The following is a 14130-nucleotide window of genomic DNA, read 5'->3' on the forward strand; positions in this document are numbered from 1 at the left end:
ACCAAGGTTTCTACTAGTGTAATCTTGTTTCCATGGCTCCAGGACACATTGAGATCTCATTATTATTATTATTACCAAGCAGAGCCAAGGACTATTAGTGCACAGTGATCATACAAGGATCATAAACAGCTCAGTGGAGGATACTGTGTTGCTTTTCTTGACGATGCTTTCCTTTTCAGAGAATTTTCTCATGTAAATGTTCATCGACAAATACAGAAATCAATTGGTTATCTGTCGACTGTCTGACAATCTATATATCAATTAATTATTAAACAATCAGACCCTTGAAATTATTTGGACCAAGCTGTGTAAAGAGATTATTAATCAATTGTTGTAGTTGATGAGAAGTGATATTCAAACAGGTAAAATTTCAACAACCAAGACTAACTAAAGAACCCTAAATCTCTCCTGTGTGTTAGTGTGTTACCTTGGTCGCTTCAGGACTCAAGAGAGAAGTGCTTTTCTGTTTTTTATGTTGTGTTGTTTCAGGAGGTGACAACAGGACAGCCTGCATGAGCGCTGCACTGTTTGTCATGAACACACAAACACACGCACACACATGCAGAATTCACAGGATTTTTAGCAGGGGTGAGAACTGAAGTTTTTCTGGGTCCTTGGCAACCAGACATATCTGTGTCTTTAAAACCCAGATTATCTATCATCCTATTTTTTGTAACTCATTTTACAAATTTTCATGACTTATGTTTCCAAATTTCCATCAAGAGTCATACTGAAATTGCCTGCATTCATCTGTTCCTGTGGTGGAAAGACATATTTCCATTTCTCCTGTGTGTCATTGAAAAGCCAGTAATTGGATCCACTGATATGGACATGCATAAACTCGAAGGGAACCACCGTTTAGACAGCTCATAGTGACATGAATTGGTAACGCATGATTTTCTTTGTCACAAGCGTGGTAATTACATTATGGCACATGGCAAGGTTCCACTCCCTTATAACAAAGTAGAGCCGAATTTTTCCACCACAGCTGACTTTGAACTTTCATTAACTGCTTTCCCTTATGGTAGATTAAACATTATGTATGTAGGGGCTAGGCTATGTGCCTGTTATGGTAAATCAGATATTATGTTGCTAAATAAACACTGTTTAAAAGGCCCATGATGTTTTATCGATGTGTAGGCCGTAGTTGATCTAACTAATGAAAATAGTGGCACAACTTAGGCTATTGAAAATGAACTTAATTTCTAAATTATGTATACAGTATAGTATATATGATGTAGGTATTATAAAAGGGAGGTGGTTGATCATACATGTTCCTACAAGCTGAAAGATGCTCTTTGTGAGGCAATCCTGACACCTAGTGGTATGGATTTCAAATTGCATATTTGAAGCTTAAGAGCTCCTCCTGCTGTCAGGCTACTTCTTCCAGACATACTGTAGCCTACATTGTTTTAAATAGGCATTTGGGTTATATTGCCTGTACGTATAACATATTGTTTTTGTTTGTTTGTTTTTTGTTTTACAAGTGGTGAATAGTATGAGCCTAGTACAATAAGGCTACTAGTATGGAACCATGGAACGTTAGCTATGTAAAGGGGTAACATGTTTGACACTTCTCGCATGGTAGGCCGAAGCTGAACGTTTACAAACCTAGCATTAAAACTGCTTAAAATGCGTTTAAATGGGACAAGAACACATGGAAGAGATACAATGAAGTGGATGTTAATTTATGGGAATTATTCTAATATTTTTGGGGCACTCTATTGAGCTTTTAACCATACTCATATTATTTTATAGTTATTTAAATTCATTAGCGGTAGCGTTACAAACTTCCCCTACTGCTACAATAATTTAACCCTGCTAATTTGAGGTCAGATAGGATTTAAATCACTCAGATAACTCTTGTAGAATATTTGAGAAATAAAAAAACTAAAGCGGAATTGTTGTGACTCGGATAGTACGGCAGCTTTTGATGTTACACACTCACCTCGGCCTGTCGAATCAGGAGACGCGTCTCTACGACGTCATTCCGTACATGTGAGCAAAACTGACATGGAAGCCCCCATGCGCACATCTGAACTGTAAAGGCACTGCCTGCTAACTAGATCGTTTTCTTTGTTTTGTTTTCGTGTTTCTTTAGATATGAGGTATTTGCTCCGACTGGGGCACTCGTTTGCCCGCCTTCATGTCCGTTTATGTCACCAAAGTGTTTACAGTAACCATACAAATCCACGAAGACTGGTAGTGGACCTTGGCGAGAAGTGAGTTGACTTTCCCGGTTTCCTTTCTCTTCCAATAACTGGTAACACACGAGACATGGTTTTTACTTCTAGCTAATTGTTTCTGTACCTGCTGTCAAAGTGTATCCGTTGCTTTGGTATCCTCGTGTGTAGCTCTTAGCCAGAGCCAGAACAGACAACAGAACAGAACACACGGTTGTCACCGTACTGCATGTAAATATAAGTGGTTTTAGTATCTGCGACATTTTGATGTGATGTGTTCTTGTTGTTTTTCTAGGAAACTTGAGATCTCTTCAGGGAGGTTTGCTAGATTTGCTGATGGATCTGCTGTAGTAAAGGTACAGAAGAACAATGTCAAAAGTTACACCCATAGAATTGGTTACACCAAACCAAGTGCATAGCAGCAGTGATGGAATGTAACTAAGTAAGCTATATTTACTCTAGTACTGCACTTAATTATAATTTTGACATACTTGTACTTTAACTTGAGTATTTCCATTGTATGCTACTTTTTACTTCTACTCCACTGCATTTTAAAGGGAAGTATTGTACTTTTTACTCCACTATATTATATGATATAATGCAGTACTGTACTAGTAAAAGTAGAGCTTGTGTAAATCAGTGTGTCTCTTTACTGCTAAAAATGTCAAAATTCTTTCTTTCATGACTTCTTCATGAAAAGAAATAAAGTGTGCTGTAGGGCTGAACTGTGCAGTCCCAGATGTTTGATGCTATTTGTGAATTTTTCATGTATTTTGTGGTAACCTCTTTCTCTTTGAAGTTGGGAGATACCTCTGTGATGGTGACTGCTGTGAGCAGAGCCAAACCTTCTCCATCTCAGTTCATGCCTCTTGTGGTATGTTCTCGAAACATTACAGTAAAATTCCCAATCTGTGATCGTTCACTTTCATTTTGTTATATGTAATGTAAATGGATTTGGTAGAAGAATCATTAAGTAGATAGAGTGTAATCCAGCCTGTCACCGTCAGTCGTTGTGTGCACCAGAACTAGAAAGTAGAAAGAATACCTTATGAGACCTCAGTAAGTAGTAGTAGTGATTAGAGCAAATATTTCTGAATGAATGTCTTCTTTGATTAACAGGTGGACTACAGACAGAAAGCAGCTGCTGCAGGTCGAATCCCCACTAACCATTTGAGGCGAGAGCTGGGCACCACTGATAATGAGATCCTCACCAGCAGACTCATAGGTGAGTTGATAAAAATGTGTCTAGTTATATGCATACCCTTAATGTAGCAGGTCTGTGTGCTGATATTGTACTATGACTTGAGTGCTTTGACTAACAGTTCCTCGTGTTTCTGTTGCTCAGACAGATCGATCAGACCACTGTTCCCTCCTGGTTACTTTTATGATACTCAGGTCAGTTCAGTTTGAAATTGTTTTCATCATTATGTGGTAATAGTTTTGTACTCTTTTGCTTTTTGAACAAAGATGATAACAATGTGCATCTTTGTCTTCAACTTTTTGTGTACCGGTATGTTCATGTCTCCTGTAGGTCCTTTGTAACCTGCTGGCAGTAGATGGTGTCAATGATCCAGATGTGCTGGCTATTAATGCAGGTGAGATAAATCTCAGCCATCCATGTTTTCCACAGAGCATAGCTATTTTTAGATCCTTAGCTAAAACAATGTTTTCTTTCGTTACAGCTTCCGCGGCTCTGGCCCTGTCTGACATCCCCTGGCATGGACCCATAGGTGAGGAACACACAACAGATTTAGGCCTTTTTACACATTTTGATTTATTGACTTTAAATCCTAGTTTTCAATTGTCTGTTCAATTTCTATTCCTGTGATATTATTGTTGTACACTTAAACCTAGCTCGGGACTACTTGTGTGTTTGTGTTTTTTCAGGTGCTGTGCGTGTGGGCATGGTAGATGGAGAGATGCTGATCAACCCCACTAGGGCAGAGATGACTTCCAGCAGTCTTAACCTGATTGTGGCTGGAGCCCCCTGCAGTCAAGTGGGTAGGTTGGCAAACACTATAACACTCGCAGCTGAAGCTGACGTGTTTATTTACTGACATTTTTTTTTAGACTTGTGATAACACGGTACGAGTAGTTTTGAACAAACACATCATAATGCCATTAACTAACAGATGCTTATAAAATAAGAAAAGTTACAATATAATATGAAAATTATTAAAGTGTCTATTTTTAATGTGTACAGTTGTGCAGGAATGTGCAAATTATTCTCCAGGGGATGTAAAAGTTCACAGTAAAAGTATAAGTAAACATTGTGCAAATTATTAAAGAAGTAGGCAATATAAATGTGATGTCATATGTTGGAATAACTCCTTAAGAATGGGAAGAATGCTAACTTAAATTGTAATAACACCATCAAACAATATAAGTCATATTATTACTACGCCATCAAATGACAATGTTTTACACCTTGTTGCGTTTGACAAGTTATTACTTACTTATTACTTACTAGTTTGCTTCATGATCTGCTAGGAAGCATAGAGCTATCATCCTCATACATATTTTACTTAGGTGTAGATGTCAACACCACAACTATGAACAGCATCTGCAATTGTCTCAGCTCAGTGTTGCATGTTATTAATTAGCCTGTTTTCTGTCTATCTGATGGAGCATCATAAAACACTTCTTTAATGTGACTCTGTCTGCCAGTGATGATTGAGGCGTCAGCTGAGAACGTGCTGCAGCAGGACTTTTGCCATGCAGTGAAGGTGGGAGTCAAACACACCCAACAGATCATACAGGCCATCCAGCAGCTGGCGCGAGAACAGAAGGTCACCAAGCGCACCCCCGTCAGGGTCTTCTCAGTCCCGACTGACATGGTGGAGCATGTTCGGCAGTAAGACCAGTGATGAAACTGTTTTGTGTTCTTCCAGAGTCGTAAAGAGACAAATATATCTTACAGCATCATCACACTTTTAAACACTCGATGCATACTTCCCAAAACAAAGATTAGTTTGTACAGTTATGCACATCAATGGGAAGCAGTTATCTCTCTTTATACCTTGGCTCAGTCCTCCCCCTCTGTTCGAGGTTGCTTTTATAGTTAGTATCTTGCATGCCTGTGTTCTCAAGGCAAAATGCCTTAGTTTAGGCAATCAGGCCAACATTCATTCAGTCGAAGGTTACAATGTACAGAATTCAGAAAGGGAAGTTAACATGACATGTGCATGATCAAAAATAATTTCCCAAAATGCATTCTATATAAAATTGTCTGTAAATTAGAAAAGGGCTGGCACTATTCAGTAATGGTTTTACCTGTAGTACACTGTAAGAAAAAATACACCATATCTACTGAATAAAAATGAGGCAACAGATTACAAGCAATATTATTATTTAAATTTCACATGGTTTGCTATTGAGTAAATATTAATTAAATGAGACCCTTAATAGTTATCCATTTAATATGAGTAGATTCAAATAGAAAACATTACAGAATTAATTATAACCTAAACAAAAATATTGAGTTGATTTGAAAATGATAAACTCCCTAATGTGTAAATAGTACTAACATTTTTTTTATTTAATTCTACATATCAATGATATATAATTGAGTAATAATCATCTACATTAATCTGCACATCGATTTGAATTTAATCAATGCAATGAATTAAATCTACTTTCTTAGGAATAACTAGTCTATTTCATTAACAATTCACTTTTATGCTTTCGACCCATTGTAGTAGTGCTGGGCTATACCGGTGTTAATTTCCCGTTTGATAGGAATTTTTCATATACCGTAACACCAGTGCATTGCCACAGAGAACACTACGGCCGGATTAATCTGCGAGTGACTTCAGAACGGGAACCCTGTTAACTTCGTACCCTTCTCACTCATGGTTGTAACTTTATATTTATAGGCCTATATATACATATATATTTTATATATTTATATATATTTTTTTATATTAAATTAATAACCCACAACTAACTCTCTTTAACAGGATAAAACACCATAGCACACAACTATTTGTGACTTTAACAATTTCTAACACTAATAATTTTACTTTTACAAATTTACACAGCCGAACGGCATGCTGGGTAACATTATAGCTGCTAGCTAGCTAGGTTGACAGGAAGTGCTTTTCAATTAAAATTTGCCTGATTACATTAATTTTAATTAACTCAATGTTCTCTCTATTTGGGATTAGATAAATATAATGCTTATGTTTTATTTAACTACAATGGGTGGATTTTATTCCACACATTTTTATTTGAAATTTAATTAAATATTTGCCTCAAAATAAAAAACACAATCATATTGAATATATTTTACCTAATAATAATAATTCAAATCTACATGACCACAGAATCATTTCTTACAGTGTACTGGGGACCTTAATGAAGCAGTATCTGAACTTTATTTCCCAAAAATGATTGACAAAAAGAGGACTCGTGTTGTTTAATATGTTATTAATGACTTGTTTTGTTTTTTTCTTCCCTGCAGATTAGCTTCCAAGAAGATCTATGCTGTTTTCACTGATTACACACATGATAAGGTAAAGTCTGACGTCTGTTCCCCAGGTGTTGACTCAGTTATCTTTGTTAACCTTCTCTTACTGTACCACGTCATGTGGTCATTTTGAACTCATCTTAATAAATATTCAGTTTTTGTTTCCTTTAAGTAATTTAAAGCAGCTAAAATCACTCATGTTTCTCTTTTCTGTGATGTGACAATGTTTATGTACCTTATCTCTTGAACAGTATCCGTAATATACTTATCATGTTGTCTTAGATTTCAAGAGATGAAGCTATCAACAAAGTTCGACTAGAAACTGAAGAGGACCTAAAAGGTAGATCATCTTCAGTATTTGTGTTGCATATAAATCATTTCAAGTTAGCTGATTTGAATATTGTTGCAACCCCCTTCACACAATCATATATTTATTACAGTTCAATTCAGTTGGGTCTGTGTACTTAATTTGTGTTGCTATCTGTCAGCTGAACAGTGTCAATTGATGTTTCCCGTGTGTAGAAAGATTCCCTCAGGCTGAGCCCTTTGAAGTCATTGAGTCCTTTAACGTTGTGAGCAAAGAAATCTTCCGCAATTTAGTGCTTAATGAGTACAAGAGGTAAGCACTGCCCATGGTAAAATGAATGTGTATTCTCAAGACACGTGGTGTGCCTTTGTAACTGGATTGTTTTAATGTTGCGTGCTGTAGATGTGATGGGAGGGAGCTTACTGCTTTAAGAAAAATTTCTTGCGATGTCGACCTCTTCAAGCCGCTGCATGGCTCAGCTCTTTTCCAGAGAGGACAAACACAGGTAGGTACAGAGCAGGAAGGCCACAGAAGCTTAATTTGAAAGATATGTTTTGTTTAAAGAAGAACACCATTGTGCCCAACTTTGATAGAGGTATAAGACTGGCGTTGGTATTTTCTGCAACTGAAAGATAATAATACTAGGTTTGATAATGAATGCAGTAGTAGGAGGGGAACCAGTGAGGCTCTTTGTTCTGAGATTAGTTTTATTTTTACTGTCAAACTACGCTCAATTTTTAAACAAAGAGCTCAGTCCTCGTCCTCTTCCTTTTTATATAGGTGCTGTGCAGTGTTACGTTCGATTCCCTGGAATCTAGTATCAAAGCAGATATTATCACCACAGCTTTGAGGTAAAGTTATCACTTATTTTCAAAAAAAAACCCCCCAAATTTTTTTTTTTTTTTTTTTTCCCTTTAAAAAATTTTTTTTTTTTTTTTTTTTTTATATTTTTTTTTTTCTTTTCTCTCTCCCTCCCCCCCCCCCGCCCCCCCTTACCCACACAGACTAAAATAAAAGTATTTGAAAAGACTATTTAACCCAGGTCTTCCCTTCGTTTCCTTTCTGCAGTGGCATCAAATCCAAAAATTTCATGCTTCATTATGAGGTGAGTAAAATCCTGTTTTTATTTAAAAAGTCACATAGATAGAGTTTTATTGTTTGCATGATTGTGTATATTTTTGTTTTCAAGGTGAAGTTAAACTCAGCATTGCCTTTAATTTCAGTTCCCTCCATATGCAACCAATGAGATTGGAAAGATGGGAGGCATCAACAGAAGAGAGCTTGGACATGGTTTGTGTTCAAATTTACATCTTCTACTTTTAGTCAGTGTCTGCTAAACACTCATTCCCTTTAAGAATCTTCTGGACAAAGACTGCGTGTGTGTTTGTGTGTGTATTTGTTCATGTTTGTGTATTCCCAGGGGCCCTGGCGGAGAAAGCTCTCAGACCAATTATTCCTAAAGACTTCCCTTTCACTATCCGGGTCACTGCGGAGGTGCTGGAGTCAAACGGTGAGTGTGTTGACACAGTTTGTAAAGCGTACAAACATCACAGGAAATGTGCTCTTTGTCTGGCAGGATGTCTCAGGGAGGAACATGGGGTTACATTGTCTGATTGCCTCATTTTTCCCTTCCTCTTCCTATTTCCACCTCTTTATCTCCTCTCAGGATCCTCCTCAATGGCTTCAGCATGTGGAGGCAGCCTTGCTCTAATGGATGCAGGTACTGGAGTGGGAATGCATGAAATAGCTTCTTTACAATTTATAATCTCTGTATGTAGTAAAATTATTTATATTTATTATTTTTGCAAAACAGATTCATGTTTTACTGTAGTGTTTTTTTCTGACTGATTCTTATTATGCTACTCCAAGCAAATTTAAAGATGGGTAGATAGGATCGCTAGATTGGGTTTTGTTGCAGTGTCACATTTAATAAAATGCAATTGCGTGATAATATGTTGCTAATGTCCAAATCTGTGTCTCCCAGGTGTGCCCATCTCCTCTGCTGTGGCAGGTGTAGCAGTTGGCCTCATCTCCAAGGCCAACCCAGAGAAACCTACTGAGATCCAAGACTACAGATTACTAACTGATATCCTGGTACATACAGTGTGTGACCAACCATTTATAACTACCAGACAGAAGAAAAGAGTGTAGTTAAGCCATCATGTTGAATATGAAAGGTGGCTTTTTTTTTTTAGATTAGATAGTGTTGATAGATTGAAAAGGCGAGAGAGAGGGGATGACACGCAGCAAAGGGCTGCAGGTCGGATTCGAACACGGGCCGCTGTCAAGGAGACGTCGCCCCAGCTAACTATTGTTTTCTTAACAGGGAATAGAGGATTACCTTGGAGACATGGACTTCAAATTGGCAGGAACAAACAAGGGCATCACTGCTTTACAGGTACTGTGTCTGATGACTCATAGCAAGTGTCTAAAATAAACTTTGTGACTCACTCAGTAGCTGAAAAGAGCAGGAAAACTAAAATGTACCTGAAAAGATAAATTCTTCATAGAAATATTTCACCCGGCCCATTTTCACTGCTGTGCAAGTATAATTTGGTGCTGTGTGAAGCATTAAATAAGAGGCTTTAAAAAATGTACTATTTATTATAAGATACTGCCACTTCTCTGACTCGAGGGTCTAAGGATAGAGAGTAGGGCTGGGCGATAGGGAGAAAATCAGATATGATATTCTTGACCAAATACCTCAATATCGATATTGCGGCGATATTCTAGGGTTGACAATTGGTGCCTTACAAAATATCTTCACCCTTAGATTTTAGATAAATAATCATCAGTGGGGAAAAGGCAAATAATAGAACAGCTAGAACAGTCTGGTAAGTTCAGAAAAGTACATCACTTTACTGTAATGCAGCATTTAAAACCAGGAAAAGACGACACTTATGTCATATCACCATATTACGATATCCAAAATCTAAGACGATATCTAGTCTCATATCACGATATCGATATAATATTGATATATTGCCCAGCCCTAATAGAGAGTGTTGAATGCTGTACAGATTGTAAAGTCCCTTGATAAAAATGTTATTTTACTGACTTGAGCTTTTAATGCTGCTTTAGGTTTTATCCTTTGATCCATATTTTGTATATTGTTTTACACTCCTGTATTTAACCTCCAGGCTGATGTGAAGATCCCAGGTTTGCCTCTGAAGGTGGTCATGGAGGCTATCCAACAGGCCACAGGTAAGCTCAGATGGCAGTGAAACTGAACATTTTTTACACTTCAGAAATGAAGTGTGTAGACATTTTTGGTAGCTTGATGGCCTTTGTTCCAATATTATGTTCCAGTGGCAAAGAGGGAAATCTTGAGCATCATGAACAAATGTACAGCAAAACCAAGAGAGACAAGGAAAGATAATGGACCTGTTGTTGGTAAGTTTTGTGTTTGAACATGAATTTGTGTATGTACATTTTAAAGAAAGAGCTACACACTTGGACTAGGTCAGAGAATGGTGTGAGAAGTTAGTCTGATATAACTAGTAACTATGTGTAAGACTACAGTAGTTGAGTTGGATAAGTAGAGATGATGGCTGGACTACTGTGTGGGCCATGACATTATGATGATACTGCCCATCTAGCCAGAGGGACCAGCCACGGCAGTTTAACCTAAGCAGATGCAATGTAGATAGAAGGCTGGATTTAGTATAGGGAACTGATGAGTGTGAGTTTTTTCTTCAGAAAATGTCCGGGTGCCTGTTTCCAGACGAGCACGCTTTGTTGGTCCAGGGGGCTATAATCTTCGCAGGCTACAAGCTCAAACAGGTAACAAGTAATCTAATATTCATATTTAATCAGAAAACCAACCAGGAACATGACTCAATACAGACTCCTTCATAACAAAATGTTGAAACTGTAAATAGTTTTTTCTTCTTGAGGTGTGACAATAAGTCAGGTGGACGAGGAGACTTTCTCTGTGTTCGCTCCAACACCAGGAGCCATGAATGAAGCCCAAGACTTCATCAGTGACATCTGCAAAGATGATGTGAGTCTCCACCACTTGAAAGGGCCTATTAAACACTGCACATTTAGAAAAACGCATGTTAAACCCATGACAAAAAGTACGTAGAACATACCTGCAAACTAGTCGCTTTTCGGTGAAAATCAACGGTGAAATGCTCCGAAAACGGACGTTAGAGGGAACTGAAGAGAGAATGATGTGTCAGCTTTTTCAGCCCTTCTGAGTTTGCAGGTATGTTATAAGTACTTTATAAAAAAAATTCACCTTGCTGAAAAAGAGTCTGACTTTGAACATAAGGGTTTGCGTGTGTATGTTCGTACATGTGTATGTACTATACTGTATGTGTATGAACATACATGTGTATTTCTGTTTTGTGTTGCAGCAAGAACAACAGCTAGAGTTTGGTGCTATCTACACCGCCACTATCACTGAGATAAGGTAAACCAATACACTGGGATGTCTACGGTTAAACGGTATTTGATGCCAGGCATTAGCACACGGTTTAAACATGTTATCATGTCATTGTATTTATATTTCAATAAACTCATCAAACTATGGATAAATCAAACTTGTTAGCATTCAAACTGCTTCTGAAGCCTTTTGCTGCTCTGCTTCAGGGACATTGGTGTGATGGTGAAGCTTTATCCTAACATGAGCGCTGTCCTGCTGCACAACTCCCAACTCGACCACAAACGGGTCAGTGAATTTGCCTCTGCATGCTGTTTGCATGCGTGTCCATGTTTCTGTGAGCGTTTGAGAATGAAATCAGTGCTAAAGGTCGTTTCTTTGTATTTTCCTCTTTAAGATCAAGCATCCAAGTGCTTTGGGTTTAGAGGTGGGACAGCAGATACAGGTAGGTGTCAATAACAACAGGCTTTGCTGTCCAACGTAGCCTCCTGTGTTTACATACTGGGCTTATTGTCTCTGACTGGATTTGTGCTAACAGGTCAAGTACTTTGGACGGGACCCAACAGACGGCAGAATGAGACTTTCAAGGAAGGTGCTCCAGTCTCCTGCTGCAACTGTCGTCAAGACACTAAGTGAGAAACAGAGCATCTCCATGGGTTCAAGCGACACCACCAGCACCGATTTGTGACACACCAACACAGCAGGCTACCTTCTGGATTTGCTGCCAAGGGGGATTAAAATTGAGGAGATTTTGCTACACAACAGTTCTGTTGAGAAACAAGAGCATCAGATCTTGTCACAAACTGAACCCAGAGGTTTACCCTGCTGCTGTGGGTATGGAAGTGATTAAACTGCACTACACTGCAGCTTATCAAATCCTGCCATCATCGTGCTTCAGTGGATATGCAAAGATTTTCATATTTGGTATCCACTGTGGCAGTGTGTCCTCTAAGCAGCCAGAATTGAGATATGGACAAAGAATGCAAAATGGGAGAAGTGTACAGTTTTTTTTTATATAAATATATTCCTTTTATGTTAGGGTGCATTTACAGGATATTTAAGTCCTGTGTAAATAAAACAATGATTGGTTGCTTTGTAGTGTAAAAATACCCTGTACACATAAGAAACTAGCCCAACATTCAGATGCTAACAAAGAAATACACTTAAGTGCCACTAATTGTTCTCGTACGGAAAAAAGGTAAATATAAACAAATGAAACCGTATTGAACCAGGTTATAGACAGGTAGGAGGAAGAAAATAAACTATAAATTGTACCAAATTTTGGGGCCAGCCAATAGTCCACAGTGTGGACTCCACACGCATCATCCACCCACCCTGTAGCATGCCTAGTTGTTTCACCACTGTAGTAAAATGGCTGACTTTATACATAGATGCTGTAATTCCTGTTTCGGTGGCGCAATGAGGACATACACAAGGACCTCATCACCAATTGTACGTCCCATGAAGACAACTGCTCGATATGTGCAGGGATCAGCCAATGGTCTAAACAATCTGATGGTGAAGAGACAGTTTCTGACATCCATGAGATGTGCAGCCGTGAGGCTCAGGAAATTTGGGAAATACCCATGTCAGGAGCTGCTGTGTCCCACTCTGCCAGGATCTGGTGCCCCATTGGCTATTTATGTGATATACTTTAGAATTGTTTACTTAAATGAGAATGTAATTATTTGGCCTCTAGCAGAGTTTGTAGTTATATTTATAACTCTCAACCCCTAATCTTGTGGCAGAAATATGCACCAAATGAATATTGAATCTCTATGGGGTGACAATTGAGACAATTTTAATACAATTAATTAAACGTAAATGCATATGCTCCTCCATTTCTTCCATGCTCAACATCTGTACTAATAATCTGAGGTGGTATGTAAATCATTTGTGTGTTTGTTTGGCTTGCTGGTCCGATGGGCAAGTGCGGGGAACAAAGATGAATGTCAAGCTCTCCGGTCCTAGATGTTTAGAACTTAATAAATTCATTAAAACATAATGTGAAGAACTTATTTTTTATTTTAACCATTTAAAATCCATTGGTTGTTAGGAATCCCAGCCATAGGTGTATGCAGGGCCACAGCTGACCCTGGTGGAGACATGTATGAACTGTATGTCCTTCTATACTGCAATAGTCTATAATCTTGACGTTCCACTTCCGGGATTGCTCCAAATTCCCCCAGATGCATGTATGTTCATTTCCTTCTGCTTTCTTTGTGTTGAAATTCCAAACTCCGGTGGATTTGTGAGGACTATGGTTGACTGCTCCTCAGATCTCTGTAGGGTAAATTAAAACAGCTAGCTAGACCATTTGTCCAATCTGAGTTTTCTCTCGCACAACTATTTTACAGGGGCTCCGTGCGGAGCTTAGCGCCGCCCATGACGATTCTGATTGGTTTAAAGAAATGCCAATAAACCAGAGCATGTTTTTCTCCCATCCCGGAATGCTGTGTGGAGTAGCCAGACCCTCCTTCGCTCCGCAGTGTGTGGATGGTCTGGCAAAGGGAGGCTAGAATCTAGACTAGCAAAAATCTAAATAGTTTTTATTTGTGTTAGGCTAGTTACAGTTTTATTTTATTTTTTTCCTGATTAGACTACCAAGACCTTTTAAAAGCCAAAAGTCTTGTTATTGTTCTCTGTGTGATTTCAGTAGGCCTAGATTCAATTTCAATTCTATGAATGTATTCATTTATTGATATAACATGGTAAACACATAAAACAAATGCCATGTTTTGCTATTCAGGATCAGGCAATCCATGTGTCATATGTACACATCACA

At 38.3% G+C, this 14130-nt stretch overlaps 1 protein-coding gene across 1 annotated transcript; it reads left to right on the top strand.

Moving 5' to 3' along the window:
• Positions 1–1989: 1989 nt before the first annotated feature.
• On the top strand, positions 1990–13356 carry LOC120548124 (polyribonucleotide nucleotidyltransferase 1, mitochondrial). Its single transcript, XM_039784148.1, has 28 exons — positions 1990–2222; positions 2479–2539; positions 2983–3057; positions 3303–3408; positions 3529–3578; positions 3715–3778; positions 3866–3913; positions 4071–4184; positions 4851–5037; positions 6646–6697; positions 6934–6991; positions 7174–7270; positions 7361–7463; positions 7739–7809; positions 8027–8063; positions 8182–8248; positions 8379–8468; positions 8625–8678; positions 8943–9052; positions 9285–9356; positions 10099–10162; positions 10268–10351; positions 10658–10741; positions 10855–10961; positions 11320–11375; positions 11555–11633; positions 11743–11790; positions 11884–13356. The coding sequence occupies exons 1-28, from the start codon at positions 2104–2106 to the stop codon at positions 12031–12033; spliced, it is 2307 nt and encodes a 768-aa protein (XP_039640082.1). The 5' UTR covers positions 1990–2103; the 3' UTR covers positions 12034–13356.
• Positions 13357–14130: the final 774 nt, after the last annotated feature.

The sequence above is a fragment of the Perca fluviatilis genome, chromosome 19, assembly GCF_010015445.1.
Source record: "Perca fluviatilis chromosome 19, GENO_Pfluv_1.0, whole genome shotgun sequence".
Classification (NCBI taxonomy): domain Eukaryota; kingdom Metazoa; phylum Chordata; class Actinopteri; order Perciformes; family Percidae; genus Perca; species Perca fluviatilis.